General features: G+C 42.5%; 1 protein-coding gene across 1 annotated transcript in view; it reads left to right on the top strand.

The window, feature by feature from the left end:
• Positions 1-6,672: 6,672 nt before the first annotated feature.
• Positions 6,673-20,895, top strand: part of PPA1 (inorganic pyrophosphatase 1) — a 30,077-nt gene continuing 15,854 nt past the window's right edge. Inside the window, exons 1-2 of the mRNA XM_047072882.1 lie at positions 6,673-6,812; positions 9,836-9,894. Of these exons, the coding sequence (XP_046928838.1) occupies positions 6,749-6,812; positions 9,836-9,894 (123 nt within the window). The 5' untranslated portion in view covers positions 6,673-6,748. The remainder of the gene's footprint in view (positions 6,813-9,835; positions 9,895-20,895) is intronic.

Here is a 20,895-nt window from a genome sequence, read left to right as displayed (position 1 = left end):
AAACCCTTTATTACCAAGTGCCTTATAGTGCCTCCCTGCAGATAAGTACTCTTCTCTGTGCCCTTGGCGTTAGACCTGGCTACATGACCTGCTTTGGCCAATGGAAAGTAAACAGAAGTTCAATATCAACTCTGACCAGAAGCTTTAGGAGCCACAATGTGGTCCTGTTTCTCTCCTCCCTTTACCAGGAGACCAAGATAAGAGCTGCTCCCTCCGGCAGGACCCCAGAATAATAAATACCTGGGGCAGAGCCAAAGCCAATCTGTAGCCCTGATATGTAATCTGAGGAAGAAATGAATGTAGTGAGATTTCAGGGAGAGGGGGAGGGCTGTCTGTTAATACCACATTGTCTAGAAAAAGCTGACTAACAGAATAATTGGTGCAAGTTACAGAATGCTGTGCTTAAACAGGTGCCATTGGCTTTGGGTCCTAGCAGCGGGCACCAAGTGATGTAGACTTTGGTCGTTTAGAAGGCAGATTGTGTACCAAGTAGCTTGTGGGTTTAGGCAAAAAAGTTGGGAAACAGATTGTTATCTGTTTTGGTTGTTTTTAGCCACATTTGACAGGCTACTACAAGAACGAGACGAGCTCAGAAAAGAATTGGCTGTTTTGTCAGCAGAGATTAAAACTCAGTTTTGGGGGGTGCCTGAGTGGTTAAGTCAGTTAAGCGTCTGGCTCTCAATTTCAGCTCAGGTCATGATCTTGTGGTTCGTGAGATCAAGCCCCACATTGGGCCCTGTGATGACACTGCAGAGCCTGCTTAGGATTCTCTCTCCTTCTGAAAATAAATAAATAAGCTTAAACAATACAAAACAAAAAAACAACAAAAAAACAACAACCGCAGTCTTGGGATGGAGACCAGATCAAGGGCATGAGCGGCGGCTCCCAGTAAGTCCTTTGTTGGATAAAGCGGCTCTTAGTAGACTAAGAGCATGGCTCTCCAATGGCAGCTTGGTAAATTCAATTTACCTTGGCAATTATGCCTAGAGAAAGAGGTATGTCTTTATAGGTACGGTAATTTGCAAATAGAGCTGACTCGAATCAGGTAAAATGCTATTCAAGGTTCAAAGAGAGGTGCACAGCCAAGACATGTCAGCTTGGGTTAAAAGATATGATCACTGGAGACCAACATTGGGGCTCCAAAATTTCTGTAGGCAGGAAGGAAGCTGAGAAAGCTGCTCACCTCACAAGAAGCCCAAAATTATGAAGAGCAGGGGCTACTCCCAGGGACCTGGAATGGAAGTTAATCAAGGAATGTTTCCTACACCCTGCAGGATTTTGGAATTCTAAGAACCAATGATGGTTGTGAGTCTCTCGGTTTTTCTTTCAATGAATAGAAGTGTTTATTCAGTCTTGGTTCAACCATTTCATATAAGGTACAGATGTTGGGGGGGGGGTAGCTGTAGATAACGTTTGTTTGCTCGTTGGTGTCTGGATTAAGAGGACCCTGTCTGGACATAATACAGAGACTCATGAGATAGTGAGCTTCGAGCTTGATGTCATGACTAGTTGAAACTTTTGGGTGTCACTCTTCGCAGGAAGAGTGGGTATGTTTTTCTCATGCAAAAAAAGAGAGAAATGATTATTTATGACCAAGAAGGTCGACTGTGATGAGACTATTATTTTTACTATTTATTTGCTTCTCTCCCTGTAGGAGAATCAGACAGCCTGAGACGTGGCTCCCCGTTTGCATTGTCAGCTAGAGGAGTGCATTTCCAGAAGACATTGGCATCAGGCAACGTCGCGTGACTTGCTTTAGCCGACTGAATGTGAGTGGAAGTGACACATAGCATTTCTAAGCAAACGCTTAAGAGCCCCTGTGTGGTTTGGGCAGTTCTTTTTCCCCCTCTGCTTGGTCTTGTAAGCTGGGGGATGTTACTTCAGTCTCAGGCTGCCAATGAGACGACAGGTAGGGCAAAGCCACAGGTGACTCCTATCACCACCAAGAAACTCGGACAAGAAATAAATGGTCGTTCTTGTAAGCAAACTGAGATGTTTCGTAGTGTCTGGCACAGCGGCAAAAACTAGTCAACACTGGCTAGTGATACGGCTCACATGTGGGCCCAACCAATGGGAAACACTGGCAGGAGACTAGAAGATGTGAGGAAGGGAAAACCATGTCTCTCCTTCCTTTTTTGCCGCAGGCAGTCTCTCCAGCATCAACTCGGTCTCCGGGTAGGCAGGCCCACGGGGCTTCCTGCTCCTGAGTATGGGCCCTGTGCTCCTCCCTTTGGCTGACTCTGCCTCATCCTCTTGCCGAGTCCCTCTAGCCTGATGCTGGTGGCTCCCTGCTGTCGCTAATCTGTATTTGGCTTCTCAGCTGATTCCCTGCATTAAAGTCCCTCTATTTTCAACATTTTGAGCCGTTTTGTCTAATTGCAGACTCGCTGATACACCATCCTATGCATAAATTTTGGAGTAACTATTGATCACAGATGTCTCAAACTTTGTGAGATTTTTCAAAAAAGGAAGACATGTTTGACTGTACCGTTTCTGGTTGTTTTTTTTTCCCTTTTTTTTAGCGTTGTAACCGTTTTTAAGGATACATCCCAGTAGCATTAAGTACGTTCACACTGTTGTGCAGCCATCGCTAGCATTCATCTCTAGAACTTTCTTCTTCCCAAACTGAAACTCCGTATCCATTAAACAACATTAAACAACATCTCCCCATTCCTTCTTTGGCCCAGCCCCTGACAACGACCATTTCACTTTCTGTGTCTGTGAATTTGACGACTCTAGGTACTTTATATAAGTGGAATCACATACTTGTCCTTTTGTGACTGGCTTATTTCACTTAGCATAGTGTCTTCAAGGTTAATAAGTTTACTTATTTGGCGGGGGGGGGGGGGAAGGGGCAGGGAGAGAGGGAGAGAGAGAATCTGACACAGGCTCCACATTGCCAGTGCGGAGCCCGATGCAGGGCTCCAACCCCGAAACCATGAGATCATGACCTGAGCCGAAACCAAGAGGTGGACGCTTAACCAACCGAGACACCCAGGAGCCCCCTCATTCCCTTTTCAAGCAATCAGTCTCTCTCTTCCACTCTATCCAACCAATGATCGATTCCATTGATTTTACCTTAAACACAGCTCTGTCACTGCTCTTTTCTTTTGCCACTCAAGTTCAGGGCATGGTCTGCATCTTTATTTAACCTGGGCCACTGCAGCAGCCTCCTTGTTGGTCTCCCTGCCTCTAGTCTTAAAACTTCCATCTAGGCTCCAAGCTGCTAACAGAGCCACTTTCTAAAGCAATCCTGATCTTGTCATTTTCTTGCTAAAACTCTCAAGTTGCCCATTGCTTTTAGAAAAAAGTTCCAACCCTATGTTGTGCCTTCCAAGGCCCTCTACCATTCAACCCTGACCTACTTCTCTGGTCTCCTCTGTTAATAATCCCTTTCTGGCTTCTGCTTTGTCTTCTTCATTTCATTAACCCCTTCTTACCCTTCAGGTCATAGGTTAAGGGTCACTTCCTTGGAGGGGTTCTCTGCTCCCATAATGCAATGCCCTGTACTTCCTCTATCACTCTACTTATCTGCATTTATTGTAATTATTTGTTGAAGTCTGTCTTCTCTTTGGACTATGACTTCTTTGAGGGTCAAGACCATGTCTTTCTAAGTGCTACATCTCTACCACCTAGCACAGACGATGACCACAATAAGTGTTAAATAAAACTTAGTTGTAGATTTGTAAGTTTTCATGTTATGGGCGGCGGAGGGGGGGGGGCGGCACCTGAGTGGCTCAGTCAGCAGAGCATCCAACTTTTGATTTTGGCTCTGGTCATGATCTCGTTTTGGATTCCCTCTCTCTGCGTCTCGCGTGTGCTCCGTCTCTCAAAATACATGAGTAAAATAAAAAAAAAAGAGAGAAAGTTTTTATGTTATAGGATGTATAGGTCCTGTAGGTGGTAGTCGACACCAAATACATACATGAGATAATCTAGGGAGAGGGTATCTCTAGAGAGAACATGAGAAGTAAGAAAGACAATGACGATTAAGATGAAGAGACGGATATGAAGCTAAGGGGGAAAACGAGAAATGAATGGCCAGACAAGTCGGAGAGATGTCAGAAGAGAATGCGGTCATAAGCCAAAGAAAAGAGTGCCTCAGAAAATTGGAGGCCCCCAACAAGGCCAACCACAGCAAAGAGAACAGGATACAGACTGAAAGGAAGTGCCACTGGAGTTACAGAGCAAGAAAGATAATGTTTAACAACACTTGGGTTTATCCTTTGTCAAACTAATGAATTCAAGAAGGTACTGCCCGCCTCCTTTTCATTACTTCCTCTATCCATTAACCTGGCATAGATTCATTAAACATCTACTCTAGGCCAGGTACTGTGCTAGGTCCCAGGGAGACAAGAGAAATAGAGGAATATCCAGTCGGGCTTGTGGATCTCACCACCATTGCCTGCAAGGGAAAGTTACAAAGCACTGACTTGTGCCCCAGCAAAGCCGGGGCTTGGCATTTTATGGGAGTTGGTACTGATTGCCTTTCTAAATACACTCAATGAAACAAGAGTTAATGTGCAAGTCCAGAGGTCAGCAAGGCTTTGTTATCTTGTTCTGAGCTGGCAGGAGGCAAAAGGGAAAGTGTATGTGGTCCACTATTGCATCATTTCTGTCTGTTCCCAAGTCGGTCGCAGAGGGGATTTGGGGTTTTTTTTCCAAGAAAGCTAGTTCCTGTGCTCAAAGGCAGAAAACTGGTAGAGCAACTCAACCAAAAAGCATCCCCTTAAGAAACTCTCTGAACTTAATCCTTAGTGTTCACTCTGCAGAGATTCCTTTAACTTCCAGCAATACGATGTATTACTGACTAAATTACTGCTCTATTTTTTTTCCTGCCCTGTGCTCCACCTACAGTAGAACAGTGTGGCGTACTGTTCAAAAGGTCAATGAATCGTGCGTGAACTTCTGAAAATTAATGGGAGTCTGGATGGAGACAAGGGAGGGACACTCTGCCTAACTAATCAGAGAACTATCTTATTGGGTTTTCATTTAATACAGGGGGCATCTCATTTTATATAGTAGACATTGTTTTGAAATAAAAAGTTTAAATCAAAATGTCTTTAAAGCACATTATCTCTTTAATGCCCCAGAAAAACAAGATCATTTAAAGAAACCCAGCTCATCACACTAGGCATTCTTTGAAATACTTATTATCATGGGGATGCCTGGGTGGCTCAGTCGGTTAAGCGTCTGACTTTTGGTTTAGGCTCAGGTCATGATCACACAGTTCATGGGTTCGAGCCCCACAACAGGCTCTTCGCCTGACAATGGGAAACCTGCTTGGGTTTCTCTCCCTCTCTCTGCCCTTCCCTTGCTCTCTCTCCCTTTCTCTCAAAAATAAACAAACTTTTAAAAAAAGAACTACTCATTATTATATAATCAAATAGTGAATGGTCAGTTCCTAATTTATAATTCGGATTTTGAAATATGCTTTTTTTTTTTTTTTTTTTTTTAAATATATAGGCTTGGGAAGTGATGCAATTAACTGTCCACACAGGGGCATCAATCAGGCAATCAGACTTTAGCTGTTGGGGTCTGGCCTGACTCAACAGTTGAAAAACAAGGTCCAAAGAACTTATGCCTGAGAGAAATGTGCTCAAGGGACTCTGAACTCATGCCTGGACTTTCCCAGTGCTTACATCTGAAAAGTCCCTGGGGGACGTAGGGCGGGTTGAGCAAGGAAGGGGGGCAGAGTAAATCCTTCTTCACCAGGGAGGGTAGAAATAACAAGTCATACTTCCAGAGTGCTTACAACAAGCCAGGCTCTTCCTCAGACTTTTTTTTACGTATTAAAAAAACATTTTTTTTAACTTATTTATTTTGAGAGAGACAGAGACAGCGTGAGTGGGGGAGGGGTAGAGAGGGAGAGGGAGAATCCCAAGCAGGCTCTGTGCTGCCAGCTCAGAGCCCAAAGTGGGGCTCGAACTCATGAAAATGGGGGATCATGACCTGAGCGGATCGATGCTTAACCGACTGAGCCACCCAGGTGTCCCTCTTCCTCGGACTCTTGACATGTATCAACTCAGTTAATCATTCCAACAACGCAGGAAACAGTTACCATTACTCTCCACTTCCCAAATGAGAAACTGAGTCAGAAAAGTTAACAGCAATTTGCCTGCTCTCCTACACTAAAAAATGGTGGAGCTGGTTACTCACCTTAGTCATCAGGGGCTTAGTAATATGCCTCAAATTCGCTTAAAATGCACACCTTTAAGATGAAAGGCAGGGCATGTCTGATGAAGCCTGTGACTTCAGAATGCCTTTTGAGACCAGGAATTACTCTGGGGCGGGGAGGGGGGGGAGGGGGCGGGGGCGGTGAGAGGAAAAGGTGAGAAAGGTGAGTTCCCTGTGTGCACGATGAAGGAGAGGTCTCCAGTCCATTCCTAGCTGGTGCAAGCCGAGAACTTGGACTTTTGCCGTCCTCGGTCAGACAGAACCCTAAAGCACACGGGGCGGAGGCGGAAAGAACACTGCCAAAGCCAGGGATCGCCGCTAGCCACGTGGCCCAACTTAGGAGCCAGGGGGGCTGTCCGCGAAGGCGGGGCCGGCGGGGCGGGGCGCGGGGCCGGGCGGGCCGGGCGGAGTGCGCCTGCGCGCGGGGTGGGTCGGCCGCTTAAAGCCGTTCCCCGCCCCACTCTGAAGTCCAGTCTCCCCGGTGCGCACGCGCGAAGCTTTCTCCTTGTCAGTCGGCGCCGCGTGCAGGCTGGTGGCTCTGTGGCGGCGGCTGCGGCTCGTCATCCGCACCATGAGCGGCTTCAGCAGCGAGGAGCGCGCAGCGCCCTTCACCCCCGAGTACCGAGTCTTCCTCAGTGAGTCAGCCGACCGCGACCCCTCCCCGCCCGCCAACCCATTCATTCCCGGGCCTCGCCTCGCCTCGCCTCCTGCCCGGGCGCCGTCGGCCCGCGCTCCGCCCCTTGTCCCGGGCGCGGGCCGGGTTCCTTGGGCTTCCCGGGCCCTGGGCCGGCCAGGCCCTCCCATTTCACACGTCCCGTTTGAAACGGGTAAACGGGGTGGGGGGAGGGTGACCGCGGGGACGGTCTTTCTCTTTCACACGCGCGGTGGGACCCGACCCCGGGCCCGGCTAGTTTTGCAGGTGCCCTCGGGCAGCGTCTGATGGGAAGGGAAACCACTGAGTCACTCTAGAAAAGGTGTCAGGAGGTAAACTAATCTGCGTAAGAGGATTGCTTGATTTGTAGGAACGGGGGCAGGGTGGAGGGATGACTCCCTAAGGACCTTAATTCCTGAACTGTAGCTCAGCCTGCGGGCACCAGGCAGGGTGAGATCCAACCCCTCGTTCTGCAGAGGGGGAAACTGAGGCCCGGAGCAGGAGCCGTCAGTGGAGGACCGAACCCATCTCCAGGAAGGCCCGGTCGCGCATCTGCCCCTCCCTCCCGCGGAGGTTTCCCCTGTAGCGCGGGTGTTGGGAATGAGCCTTCTTGAAACAGAAAGCTGTTTCCCTCAAGTCAAACAGGTGACGTCAGTCTGGAAAGCACGAGGGAGAAAGTGCCAAGTTTTTACCCCTGGGCAGGGAATCGACATCTGAGGGGTACCTACCCCAGGTCCACACCTGGAGCTGCACTTAGAGCTCTGCACGCTGCGGGCTGATGGAGCTCCGCTTTCCCTCGCCCACCGCCTTTTGTCTTGCAGGTGGAGGAAAGAAAGCTACCTCGGGTTTTATCTTGATCTCTACCCACGCCCCTGCCCAAGCCACTAGGAATAGATAACTGGAGAGAGCCAAGGCGTTCGAAAATGTGTCAGTAGAGGCGTTTCTGTTTTAACTGTAAAGAGCCGTTTTACTCGGAAGGAAATGGGCAGGTGCAGCAAATCTTTGCGGGTGATGTGTGAAGGGCAGGCAGGAAATTGCCGGGTGGAGGGGACCAATGGGAACACGGAGAGAATGCACTAAGATCCTAGCGAAAAGTAACCTGCTGCGGGAGGAAAAGGAAAGTGAACTCAGGTTTACACATGTAGCTAAAGATTACCATGTAAAATCCAGGAAGGATGGGACTCCCCATTTTATTTAATTTTGGACTTAAATAAGGGCAGTGTAGGATCTTTTGACTCATAATTCACTGAACTATTTTTTCTGTGGTTAGGATCTCTCTGTAGGAGGGATTTAGAGCGGTGACGCTCAAGTTTGAAGGTGGAAAGATGATTGGCTAATTGACTTCAAGCTGTATTTATTTGCACAGTAGTTATCACTTAGGTTACCTAATGGTAGCAAGAATTTGATGGCCGTTGTGGAAGACCACAGCCATTCCTTGACTTTGACACTGGCTAATGTAACTTTTTATCAGATGGAACTCTCTGGGACTTAAAAAATACCAATGATTAGAACTATTATGTAATTACACAATTTTAAGGTTTTTTAAAAAAATGTTTTTTTGACATGTATTTATTTTTTGAGAGACAGAGTCAGAGCACACGAGCAGGGGAGGTTCAGAGAGAGGGAGACACAGAATCGGAAGCAGGCTCCAGGCTCTGAGCTGAGCAGAGCCCATCGCGTGGCTCGAACTCACGAACTGTGAGATCATGACCTGGGCCGAAGTTGGATGCTTAACGGACTGAGTCACCCAGGCGCCCCAAGGTTTTTTAATCATAGATTTCTTAGCACCCTTCCTTAATAGAAGATTTTTTACCTCTATAGTGTTATATTTGTCAGTCTCTTTAAAACTGATGGTGGATTGGACTGTGAAGTCACAGGTGACTCTGAAGGAATCGTAATGGGACTCATGAAATGGAGATATATACTGTCCTTTTTCATTTTCTGCAAAATGAATTACAGAAAGTCATTAGTTCTTTTGTTAATTGCATTTCCAGATGCATTAAGTCCACATTTTAAAAAATACTTAAATTTTTGGTCACTGCTCAGTTTTTCGTATTCCACCTCAGTTTTCAAATGTGAAGGGATATGGGTTTACCCTTAGGTTTCCTAAAGAATAGTAAGGAAGTTTTTTGTTTTTTTTTAAATGTTTATTTATTTTTTTGAGAGAGAGAGACAGAGCGTGAACAGGGGAGAGGCAGAGAGAGAGGGAGACACAGAATCCAAAGCAAGCTCCAGGCTCTGAGCCGTCAGCACAGAGCCCGATGTGGGGCCCAAACTCACAAACTGTGAGATCATGACCTGAGCCGAAGTTGAATCTTAACTAACTGAGCCACCCAGGTACCCCTGTAAGACAGTTTTGAAATTACTTTTTGGATATGGTAGTTAAGTCTCTAGAATATAGAAATTACCTGTGAAAGGGTTATTGGAACTTGATTATCCTTAAGAAATATAATCTGTCTCTGTCTTCCTGGAACATTGCCTAAAACAACATGGTTTTATAACTCAACAAATTGGTCCCTTCCCTTGCCCCCAAGCCCACCTGTTTCATTAGCTATGTAAGCTGTTAAGTGATGTAAGATCAGTCCAAAACAATTTGATAGCCTTTTGTATGCCAGGCACTGCTAGAGTCTGGGGATACAAAAGTATGTAAGACAGCCCCTGCCATTGTTATAGAGGTTAGTATCTGTTAGACTCCTAAGGAGAGCAGAGGATTAAAATTTAACCCAATCTTGGAGGGATCCGGAAGGTAAAGTGTACAACCAGCTTTTCTCGTGTGGGAATAAAAAATGTCTACTTCACTATTCTGGTGAATGGTGTTGATAATGGGAAAGGCCATGCAAGTTTGGGGACGGGGTGTGTATGGGAAATCGCAGTATCTTTTTCTCAATCCTATGGTAAGCCTAAAATGACTCTAAAAAATTTAAGTGTTTTTTAAAATGTGTACTTAATGCATCTGGAAATGCAATTAGCAAAAGAACTAATGACTTTTTGTAATTCATTTTGCAGAAAATGAAAAAGGACAGTATATATCTCCATTTCATGATGTTCCAATTTATGCGGATAAGGTAAGATGTCCTGACCATTTAAACATAGTCTCTTTACTCAGATCAGTTAATTCCACATATGGATTTTCTTATACGTCTTCATAAGTGCTTAACATGCCTCATTGTGCTGCAAATTCAAGGTACATTGACTAAGAAGTCAGTCTTAAATCCAGATTATTTGGCTAAAGAAGCAATTATAATTTGGGGAAGGAGTAGAGGAACAGATAACAAATGTTTCAAAGCTGTCCTTGGGACTAAATCTTAGTACCTCATAAGTGGTTTTATTTTATTTTATATTTTATTTTATATTTTATTTTATATTTTAATTTTAATTTTATTTTATTCATTTATTTTTAATTTTTATTTTTTCTCATAAGTGGTTTTAAAATTAACCAGGTCGGGGCGCTTAGGTGGCTCAGTTGGTTAAGTGACGTTGGCTTACGTCATGATTTCATGTTTTATGAGTTCAGCTCCATATCAGGCTCTTTGCTGTCAGTGCAGAGCCTGCTTTGGATCCTCTGTCTCCTCTCTCTCTCTGTGTCTCTCTCTCTCTCTCTGTCTCTCTCTCTCTCTCTCTCTACCCCTCCACTGCTCTCTCTCGCTTTCTCAAAAAATAAATGAACATTTAAAAATAAAATAAAATAAAATAACACCAGCTAGCCAGCACAAAATTTGGGTTGTGGGATATTTATTAAACAGCAAAAATAAACTATTTTATTTACAAAAATTAAACTGTATTATTCAGTGATATAATTTCCTATAGGAAAATTTAGTACTTTCAGTGGACTGTTAGAGTTAAGATGCAAATAGTGTTGGGGCGCCTGGGTGAGTGACTGACTTTGGCTCAGGTCACGATGTCACACCTCGTGAGTTCGGGCCCCATGTCCGGCTCTGTGCTGACAGCTCCGAGCCTGGAGCCTGCTTCGGATTCTGTGTCTCCCTCTCTCTCTGCCCCTGACCCACCCGCATTCTGTCTTTGTCTCTCTCAAAAATAAATAAACATTAAAAAACTATATAATAAAAAAAAAGTACAGTGTTAATAAAGGTTAAGTCTACAGACTTCTAAAAAGAGGTCTCTGTTAGTATGCACACCAGTGAGCTGAAGAAATCTAGCACAAATTGATAGGCTAACCACAAATGGGTAAGAATCTTACTTTGCTAGGAAAAAATGTCTACAACGATATATTCCAAAGTCTTTGTGGTCCTTTGGAAGTAAGAATTGCTAGTGACCCTTTCTGATTTTTATTTTCATTTTTGTCTTTTTATATTTTCTAATCTTTTTACAATGAGCATGGGTTATTTTTACAAATTGAAATAGTTATTGTTATTTTTTTTATTCAGTGCTTGTTTTAGCCTCCTTCCCAGTAGGAGAAGTTTGTACTTCTGACACAAGGAACTGACACAAGGACGGATGCCTGCTGCTTTTTTAAACCTTTAAAAATTCTTTTTGTCCAACCGGGAAGCATGATTCATGATGAACACAATTTTTTTTGAGTTCTAAACACTGCACATAGATTGTTGATTTTCCTTGGCTAAATGCCAATACATAATACATGCGAGCATCGCATTCCAGTGCAAGTCTAGAATACATTATAGGTGAAATCTTCTCCTTGTATATGCTGAGTCCTACTGTTTCTCTGTACTTGACTATCAGAGAGACATAGGCAAATTCACCGAACTTGTACCAGGAAATTTGCTCCAGTTCCAGACTGACAACTTGAGCGTCGGCAGAAAATCCCAACTCAAGGTGTTGCTTCCTAGGAGCTCCCTTGTGCTGGGCTCCAACGGGAGATAGTAGAGCAAATAGCCTAAGGCCAATTATGTGCCACGCTGACAGGAGGGACCTCTAATTGGCGTGTGTTCTCCTGTGGGATTCTCAAAGTTGTATTTATTCAGAAACTCTAATTTGTTATGTCTGATTTCCTGGGAGTTGGCATGAGCTGCAGGATCCTTCCTTCCTCTTGAATTGGCATCATTTGGTTGACTTGATTATCCGTTTGGTGTGTAATTAGTATGCATATCAAAGTACTTTCCAGTCATGTCTCATACCATTTTGAGTAGTTAAGAGGTATAAAATGATGACTGAAAGTTTATTGAGAGTAACTTGACATGTAGATGTGCTAAGGAAGAAAAATATTTTCTTGACTTAGAGCTATTTTTTGTGTGCGTGTGTTTATAAGTGTCTTAGTCCATTTGGGCTGCTGTAACAAAATACCATAGACTGGTAGCTTATCAACAGCATGCGTTTTTTACTCACAGTTCAGGGAGCCTGGAGGTCTGAGATCAGGGTGCCAGCATGGTTGGGTGAGGGCCCTCTTTTGGTCATGGACTTCTAGCTATGTACTTTTGTGGCAGAAAGGGCTAAGGATCTCTCTGGAGCCTCTTTTATAAGGCACTAATCCCACTCATGAGGGTTCCACCCCTGTGTCTTAAACACTTGCCAAAGGTCCCACCCAGTGTACAATCGCTATTGAGGGTTAGGATTTCAACAAATGAATTTTGGGGGGACACAAACATGCAGACCATAGCTATAAGTAACTGATACAATATTCTGTATTATATAAACTATAATATTCTAGCCAAGGATCAGAATGTTCATAATAGTTGCGGTGCCCAGTTTTATTACTGCTTCAAGTTACCCCAAAATAGGAAACTGAGACTACATTTTGGTGCTATGTAAAACATCTTCACTCAGTTTATTCTGCAACTCCTTGGAGTCTTGTATGGGACTGATTTGGGCTATAATCTGGGATTACTCAAATGAAAACTCTGCCTTTGCACCGCCCTGAGCTGGCTCAGAAACACAATCTCTTACAACAACTCTGGATTTCACTAGTGGTCCAGACGTCAGTGAACTTCAGCATTTCAGATTCGTGTCTGAGAAGCAGGAAAGAGTTCTTTTGTTTTGTTCTGTTTTTAAGGAAGTTTAGTATATACAAAATACCAAAAGGGTGTGGTACACAGAAATTATTTTGGATTATAGCCTAAATAAAAGATCTGATTAACTCCATTGGTTACAGAAGAGTGTGCTTTTTTTTTTTTTTTTTTTTTAGTTCCAATGTTATTAAGTTTATGTAAATACATTTTTAGTGTGTGGTTGTGGACTTTATCTCTAATATGGTCAGTCATTCAAAGGGAGATAATGAGGGAATGTATCTTTCACACAACTCTTACCACTCTACTGAGGAAAAATGCCCAAAGGCTTATATATTCGGCTCTATGTCAGGACCTCTCAATGTGGACAGCCACTAGGTAATCAAGCCAGCCAGTTCTGGGAATCCATGTGACTCAAACACCCTGCCTGGATTATTTCCAAATCCATTCGGTGGAAGAAGGCAAAGGCAAGGACTCACTGGATTTTGTCCTTTGCTCTGGGTCTATTTTGGGGTCAAATATAAAAATACCTGTGGCTCAGGGTGTCTTCTGACATAAAACTTTTTAGATAAGAGAAATTTTTAAAATCCAGAACATAGCATAAACGGTGTGAAATAGTGGGTGGATTAACTTTTATCTAAATCTTCAAGTGCTCAAATATCATGACTTGATATTTAGATTTAGAAGTTTGGTATTGTTTTTGTTCTGTATCTTAAACGTTGATGTTAAATATTTGTTCTAACAATATAGGCTTCTATTTGTTTTCCAGGTGACTGTTGGGAGAATATGTAAATATGGAACTATTTTTTTTTTTCTCCTCTTCTAAAAGTTCAGCTTATAATCAAATAGGTTGATGCCTCAGAAATTTAACAATATTTTCTGCAGTCGTGTATCATTTTTTTCCAAGATTTTATTTTTATTTATTTTTTTTAATTTTTTTTTTTAACGTTTATTTATTTTTGAGACAGAGAGAGACAGAGCAGGAACGGGGGAGGGTCAGAGAGAGGGAGACACAGAATCCGAAACAGGCTCCAGGCTCCGAGCTGTCAGCACAGAGCCTGACGTGGGGCTCGAACTCATGGACCGTGAACCTGAGCCGAAGTCGGCCGCTCAACCGACTGAAGCACCCAGGCGCCCCTCCAAGATTTTATTTTTAAGCAATTCCTACACCCAACGTGAGACTCAAACTCAGAACCCCAAGATCAAGAGTCACATGCTCCACCAACTGAGCCAGCCAAGCGCCCCCTGCACCCATGTTATCATTCTTTTTGAAGATACTATTTCGCTGTACCTGAGCCCTTTAGGAGAGATCTACTCAAGCAGATGCCTGTTTGATTACTTCCTTCCTTCCGGGATTTGCTTTGTTTCAAATTTTCGATTTCTTTTTATAAACAGTTCCTTAAATGGAAGTTTGTAAAATGTCACTGAATTAATTAAACACTGTTTTCTTCCCTAGCTTTGTACGTATATAGAATGGGTTTTCTGGATTTTTGTTTTGTTTATCTTTGGTTTCATGTTTTCTAAACCAAAGTTAGAACCGGGAACAGATGGGAACTGATGACCGTTAAGCTTAATCAGTATGTCATAACTAAAAATAAACTCCTACTTTTTCCCTCTCCAGTGAGCATTCAGGTGACTAAATTTTGATAACAGATATTCTAACCATAATCTCTGTGGTCTGTCAACTTCGTTGAAAAGGTAAAGTTGGGATGATTAAATATGCATATAACATACCACAATGCCTGGATTTATAGGAAAGTCTCAGTAAACAGTAACCAACCAAATAGGATGATGATGTTGAGCACAATGACTGATTGTTTCTTTAGCCCTTCAGAGCTCTATTTTATAGGGTAAAAAAAAAAAAAATCACTGAATTAAGAGTAAGGAATCTTGACTTTAGTCTTGGTTTTACCACTAACTGGCCTAATGATATTGAGCAAATTCCTTCATCTCTGAGCCATGTTCATCTTGGTGGGTGTTTTAGATTACATTCTATGTTGACGTCCCATGATTCTGTGTATAGAGCTTATTGATGAACCCTCATTACAGATCATTATTTTTAAAAAGGCCCAAAATTGTTGATATTTATTGAATGATTCCTGTAACCTTAGGCACTATGCTAAAGCCCTTCTGTGGATTATATCATTTGGCCATCACGTCATTCTCTAAGCTAGGTTCTTTCATTAGCCCCATTGTCCAGGATCAGCCACTAGAGCTTATAAGCAGTAGTGTCATGCTTGAAACCCGGCATTTTGGCTCAGAACTTGTGGTTTTAACCACTGTGTTCCACTTCCTTGAGTGATTATGGATATGTAGGAGAGGTGGATTTTACTTTGTACTTCTTATATGTTCCAAATTTTCTACAGTAGATATCTCTTTAATAATGCAGACAAAAAGGCTTGCTTAATTTTTTTTTTTTTTTTTTTTGCTCAGCGTTCAAAGGAAATGAGTAAGAGCTTTTTTTTCTTTGGAAAGGCTCAGAAGTCTTCTAGTCCAGGCATTCTTGGTGGCCCCGAGGCCCTCAAATGGCCACGGACGGGTTTCTGAGGTTCTGTGAACTCTGTGATACTGCGATTTGGTGTAAATGTGCATTTTTCCTGGGAAAGGTTCTATGTTCAAAATTCTTCGTCATCACGGAGGTGCCTGGGTGGCTCAGTCGGTTAAGCATCTGACTTCAACTCAGGTCATGATCTCACAGCTTGTGAGTCTAAGCTCCACATCAGGCTCTGTCCTGACAGCTCAGAGCCTACAGCCTGCTTAGGATTCTGTGTCTCCCTCTCTCTCTGCCCCTCCCCTGCTCATGCTCGCGTGCGCTCGCTCTCGCTCTCTCTCTCTGTCTCTCTCTCTCTCTCTCTCTCTCGTTCTTTCAAAAATAAACATTAACAATTTTTTTAAAAAAAAGAGTAGAACTTAAGTATTGCCACACACACAAAGTAAATATGTGAGGTGATGAAGAGGTTAATTTCCTTGATGAGGGGGATCATTTCACAATGTACACATATACCAAAACCTCACATTGTACATCCTGAATACGTGATTATTTGTCAGTCATACCTCAGTAAAGCTGAAGAAATTAAGTTTTTTAAAAAGAAAAAGCAAATGGTTTCCTGAATTATTTCATTAACAAGTGATAAAAGTGAGATCATGACCTGAGCCACAGTTGGATGCTTAACTGACTGAGCCACCAAGCACCCCTAAGATCTACTCATTAAGCAAATTTCATTGAATCATTTTTAGTGTTTTGAGGAACCGCCATGCTGTTTTCCATAATGGCTGCACTAATTTACATTCCCACCAACGGGGCACAAGGAGGAATCCATTTGCATTTAATAGTTTAGAGTATTTCCTGTAATAAAAAAACGGACACTGAAGCCCAAACCTAAAACTAAGGATTAAGAGCCATTGTCACTTGATGAGCACTTAATAAGGTATAATAACCTCAGACAGGATTAAATCTAGTACACCTTTTCAAAAGTACCTGTTTGCAGGTGGAACATTTCCTTATTATGTGAGCTTTTCTGATAGGGATTTTATACTACAAAACTGTTCTAGAAGTTAAAAAAAAAAAAAAAAGCTGCCCTTGTTTTTTATTAGCTTCTTGCTTGTTGAGTAATCTCTAGATGAATTTAGAAGAAAGTCCTCTCTACCACCACCGTTTTTCTGCAAATTTTATTGCAAAACAGAAAATAAAAGGAAGGACGATGGAATCAGAGAGTGATTTTGTATTTCTTCCCAAGTCTGGCATTTACTTGGTTCCTGAAGTTATCTGGAGAGATACATGGTGGCTCAACTTGAAAATGTTGATTTAAAAGCCACTTATATAAGTTGGCAATATAGCATGTCATGTTCACTAGGCTTTGGATCCAGTGTTGGAAACTGATCATTAGTCTTAAGGTGTTCATAGGTCTCCCAATAAAGATGCATTTAACTTTACTAAGATTCAGTGATGGGATATAATTAAATGCTCCCTATATACCCATACTTAACTATACTAGTTATAATAGCCTACCAAATAGCCATAGCCTGTTCATTAGTAACCAACTTTTAGGCTACTAATTTGATCCATAAGAAAACTAACCGGTTTGGAAATGAAACCCCTGATCACCATACTATTGAAATATTCCTGTTTAATCAGTGAAAGTAAAAGACTAATCAAGATATAGGTTACATGTCTCCTACCCCTAAAATATTTTTATTTACACTCTTTTTGATTTAATGGAATGATATAATTAGTTTAGGCTTAAGTTTCCAATCTCCTTAGAATTTGAACACCTTTAACATTGACATTCTTATGAAATGATTATAAAGCTGGGAAGAGTGTTAGGTCTCTGCCTTTCGGAAGTCAGAGCTAAAGCTATAGTTTGCCTTTCTTCTGCCTCCTACAGGCTTATCCAAATCATCCCACTGGGGATACTAACCCCTTCCTTCCTCTGAAACTATAAATAGGGAGCTGAGAGCTTGATGCCAGAGCGGGGATTTAGAATCAAAGCAGACTAGAAGTGGAGAACAGATTCTCCTCTCAATCCAGGATTGAACTAAGTAATAGTTGAAACCAGTTAGGATTAGAGAAAGAAGGCATGAATTTGTAACTGGGTAGTACTAAATACCCTAAAGTCTTGTCTCAGTATTTTAAATGCATAAATGTTGGAAATACGAGAATGCATGATTTTTTCCAATTGTTAATTGTAAAATCCACATAACGTAAGACTGACTGTTCTAACCATCGTTAAGTGTACACTTCAGGGGTATTGATGCATTCACATTGTTGTGCAACCCTTGCCACCCTTCATCTCCAGAACTCGCTTCATCTTTCAAAACTGAAACTTCATGTCCATTAAACATGAACTCCCTGTTCCCCTCTCCCAACCCCCTTGCGGCTACCCTTCTACTTTCTGTTTCTGTATGAATTTGACTTCTTTAGATACCTCATGTAAGTGGAATCACACGGTATTTGTCCTTTTGTGACTGGCTTATTTCACTTATCATGGCCTCAAGTTGTGTCCACACATGTTACAGCATGTGTCAGAATTTCCTTCCTTTTTTGGGGGGGTTGCTTCTATGGTTTAGAGATTGTGAATAATGCTGCTATGAACATGGGTATACAAATACCTCTTCAAGACCTTGCTTTCAGTTCTTTGGGTGTATACCCAGAAGTGGAATTGTTGGGTCATATGGTAACTCTATTTTTGGTGGAACCGCGGTTTTCCATAGTGGCTATACCATTTTACGTTCCTACCAGCAGTGCACAGGAGTTCCAATTAGAATGCGTAATTTAACAGTAAAAGTGCTTCCTGCAGTGGAATTGGTTGGATTTCTTATATTGCCCTGAAAATGTTAAGGATCACTGTTCACCTGAACAACTCCCTGAATTGTAGCAGCCTCTAGGAGAAATGAACTACTCCTCAGCAGTAGTTCCTGCTAAAGAATGACCCCCCTCCTTTTTATATCAACATACTTAATACCTTCTGTTGTGATAATTGATGGGGCATGTAATGATTAAAAGCTCCTATAAGTTCATTGCTTTAAAAAAAGGCACAGTACTCACTAGGGCATCTACATAACACTTAAAAGTGTGCTAAGCATTCATTTTACAGGTAAGTTCCCTCCCCCAGGTTTATGAACCCCACCCTCCCCACCCACACACACACCCCACACCCCACCCCAGCCCCACTGTAGCCTGAGGCCTCCATGCAGAGGCCTGGATTTGGAAATCTAACTTCGAGGGAGTTCAAAGAGCTTTTATGGGGCACCTGAGTGGCTCAGTCGGTTAAGTGTCCGACTTCAGCTCAGGTCATGATCTCGAGGTCTGAGTTTGAGCCCTGCGTCGGGCTCTGTGCTGCCAGCTCAGAGCCTGGAGCCTCCTTCGGATTCTGTGTCTCCCTCTCTCTCTGCCCCTGCCCAGCTTATGTTCTGTCTCTCTCTCAAAAATAAATATTAAAAAATAGCTTTTCTTCAGTGCCTAGGAAAGTAACACCCAACAGTGGCACTCAGTAATTAATTAATTATTGAGAGAACATGAATGATTTGGCTCTGAGGCTTTTTGCAGGATACTCCCTGCTGTTTTTTGGCCTAATTCCTAAAAAGCACCAAACTGGGGCACCTGGGTGGCTTAGTCAGTTGAGCATCCAACTTAAGCTCAGGTCATGATCTCACAGTTCATGGGTTTGAGGCCCATGTCGGGCTCTGTACTGACAGCTCAGAGCTTGGAACCTGCTTCAAATTCTGTGTCTCCCTCTCTCTCTGCCCCTTCCCTGTTCATACTCTGTCTCTCTCTGTCTCAAAAATAAACATTAAACAAACAAAACAAAAAAAAAAATTAAAGAATAAAAAAATAAAAAGCACCAAACCTTCAGGCTTTTGGAATTCCTCTGTGCAGTGGAGTTGTCTTAACCATTTTCAGAAAGATGTTTTCTTTCCTAAATGTTCTTTCTTTGCTTGCTTTCCATTATAGTTACGTAGGTTTGTAATATTAGGTAGTGGTTTTTGAGGATCTATATGCATTTATCACTTATTCCATTAAAATGTTCAATATAGTTACCAAATTTCAAATTTGTACATTTTGGCCCTATTTGCTACCTTTTTCTTGAGGTAATTTATTCATTTGGTAATGCTTTTTTTTTTTTTTTTTTTTTAAATTTACTGATCTCTTTGTTTTCACTTCTCAGTTACTCTTTCATGTGGTAACAGCTCCATCTTGTGAACAGTTAGGGTATTGCTGCTGAAAACTTAAAATCCAGACTTGCTCGTAGACCCATAGATCTTTCATTTTAATACCTGAGGTGTGGTACGAGATAGATGCAGTTCTTGAAAAGAAATCACATTTCTTTGATTAAATCTTGAAATTGAATCAAAGATTGGGTCTTCCCATGAACAATGTGTTACTTTTTCTAAACCACACAATTATCACTTAACATGGATAGAACACTTAGTCCTGGATTTTAAGATCTCTGTTTTTTGTGGGTTTTATGTTATATCAAGTAGGTATTAAGAGGCTTGAAGCAGAAACTCATGAAATCTTCTTGTCTCCCTCAGTTTGACCAAGAACTTAAATAAAGGGCAGAAGTTTGAGACTGTAAGCTCTAGCTTTTCTGCTCGGTTAAAAGTAACAGCACAGTAATCATTGGCTCAAAACCTTTGACTTATCCTTTTGTTGCTTATCAGTCTCTGTTTTTTGTTTTTGTTTTTTGGTGCAAAGTAGCAGAAAAATAATTCTAAAAAGTGTAACTAAGTGACTTACATTTAAAAAAATGGTTTTTTTTTGAGAGAGAGAGAGAGTGAGCATGGGTTGGGGAGAGGGGCAGAGGGAGAGAGAGAGAATCTTAAACAGGCTCCATACTCAGTGCAGAGCCCGACATGGGGCTCGAACCCATGACCCTGGGATTATGACCTGAGTCAAAATCAAGAGTTGGATGGTCAACTGACTGAGCCACCCAGGTACGCCATAAGTGACTTTCATTTCAAATCCGCTTTAAAAAATACACATTTTCTAAAAGAATAATTGCAAATTTGGCCTCATGTATACCTTTTGCAAGGCTATAAACTGAAAACCTGACCATTTAAAGTTTTATTTATTGGGGTGCCTGGGTGGCTCAGTCGGTTAAGCGTCCGACTTCGGCTCAGGTCATGATCTCACAGTTTGTGGGTTCGAGCCCGGCATCAGGTTCTGTGCTGACAGCTCAGAGCCTGGAGCCTGTTTCAGATTCTGTGTCTCCCTCTCTATCTGCCCCTCCTCTGTCAAACTAACGTATGACAATGTAAGTAAACTGACTTAGGGTTTGTCTTCCAAACTGCCACTGAAAGAGGAGTTCTGAAAACATCTTGAGCAATTGCAGTGTCACTGGAGGAAGCGAATGGGCTTTGGAGATGATCTCTTTGAAGACGGTCTTCCTCGGAGATAGAAGTTCTGTTATGTTTAAAAACTATTTCCTGGGGCGCCTGGGTGGCGCAGTCGGTTAAGCGTCCGACTTCAGCCAGGTCACGATCTCGCGGTCCGGGAGTTCGAGCCCCGCGTCAGGCTCTGGGCTGATGGCTCGGAGCCTGGAGCCTGTTTCCGATTCTGTGTCTCCCTCTCTCTCTGCCCCTCCCCCGTTCATGCTCTGTCTCTCTCTGTCCCAAAAATAAATAAACGTTGAAAAAAAAAAAATTTAA

This window comes from Lynx rufus, unplaced genomic scaffold (genome assembly GCF_022079265.1).
Source record: "Lynx rufus isolate CCGP_SWC_20201006 ecotype Redwood Valley unplaced genomic scaffold, mLynRuf1.p SCAF_11, whole genome shotgun sequence".
In the NCBI taxonomy this organism is placed as follows: Eukaryota; Metazoa; Chordata; class Mammalia; order Carnivora; family Felidae; genus Lynx; species Lynx rufus.
Note: the sequence above shows the minus strand (reverse complement) of the source record. Positions and strands in the feature narration are given on the sequence as shown.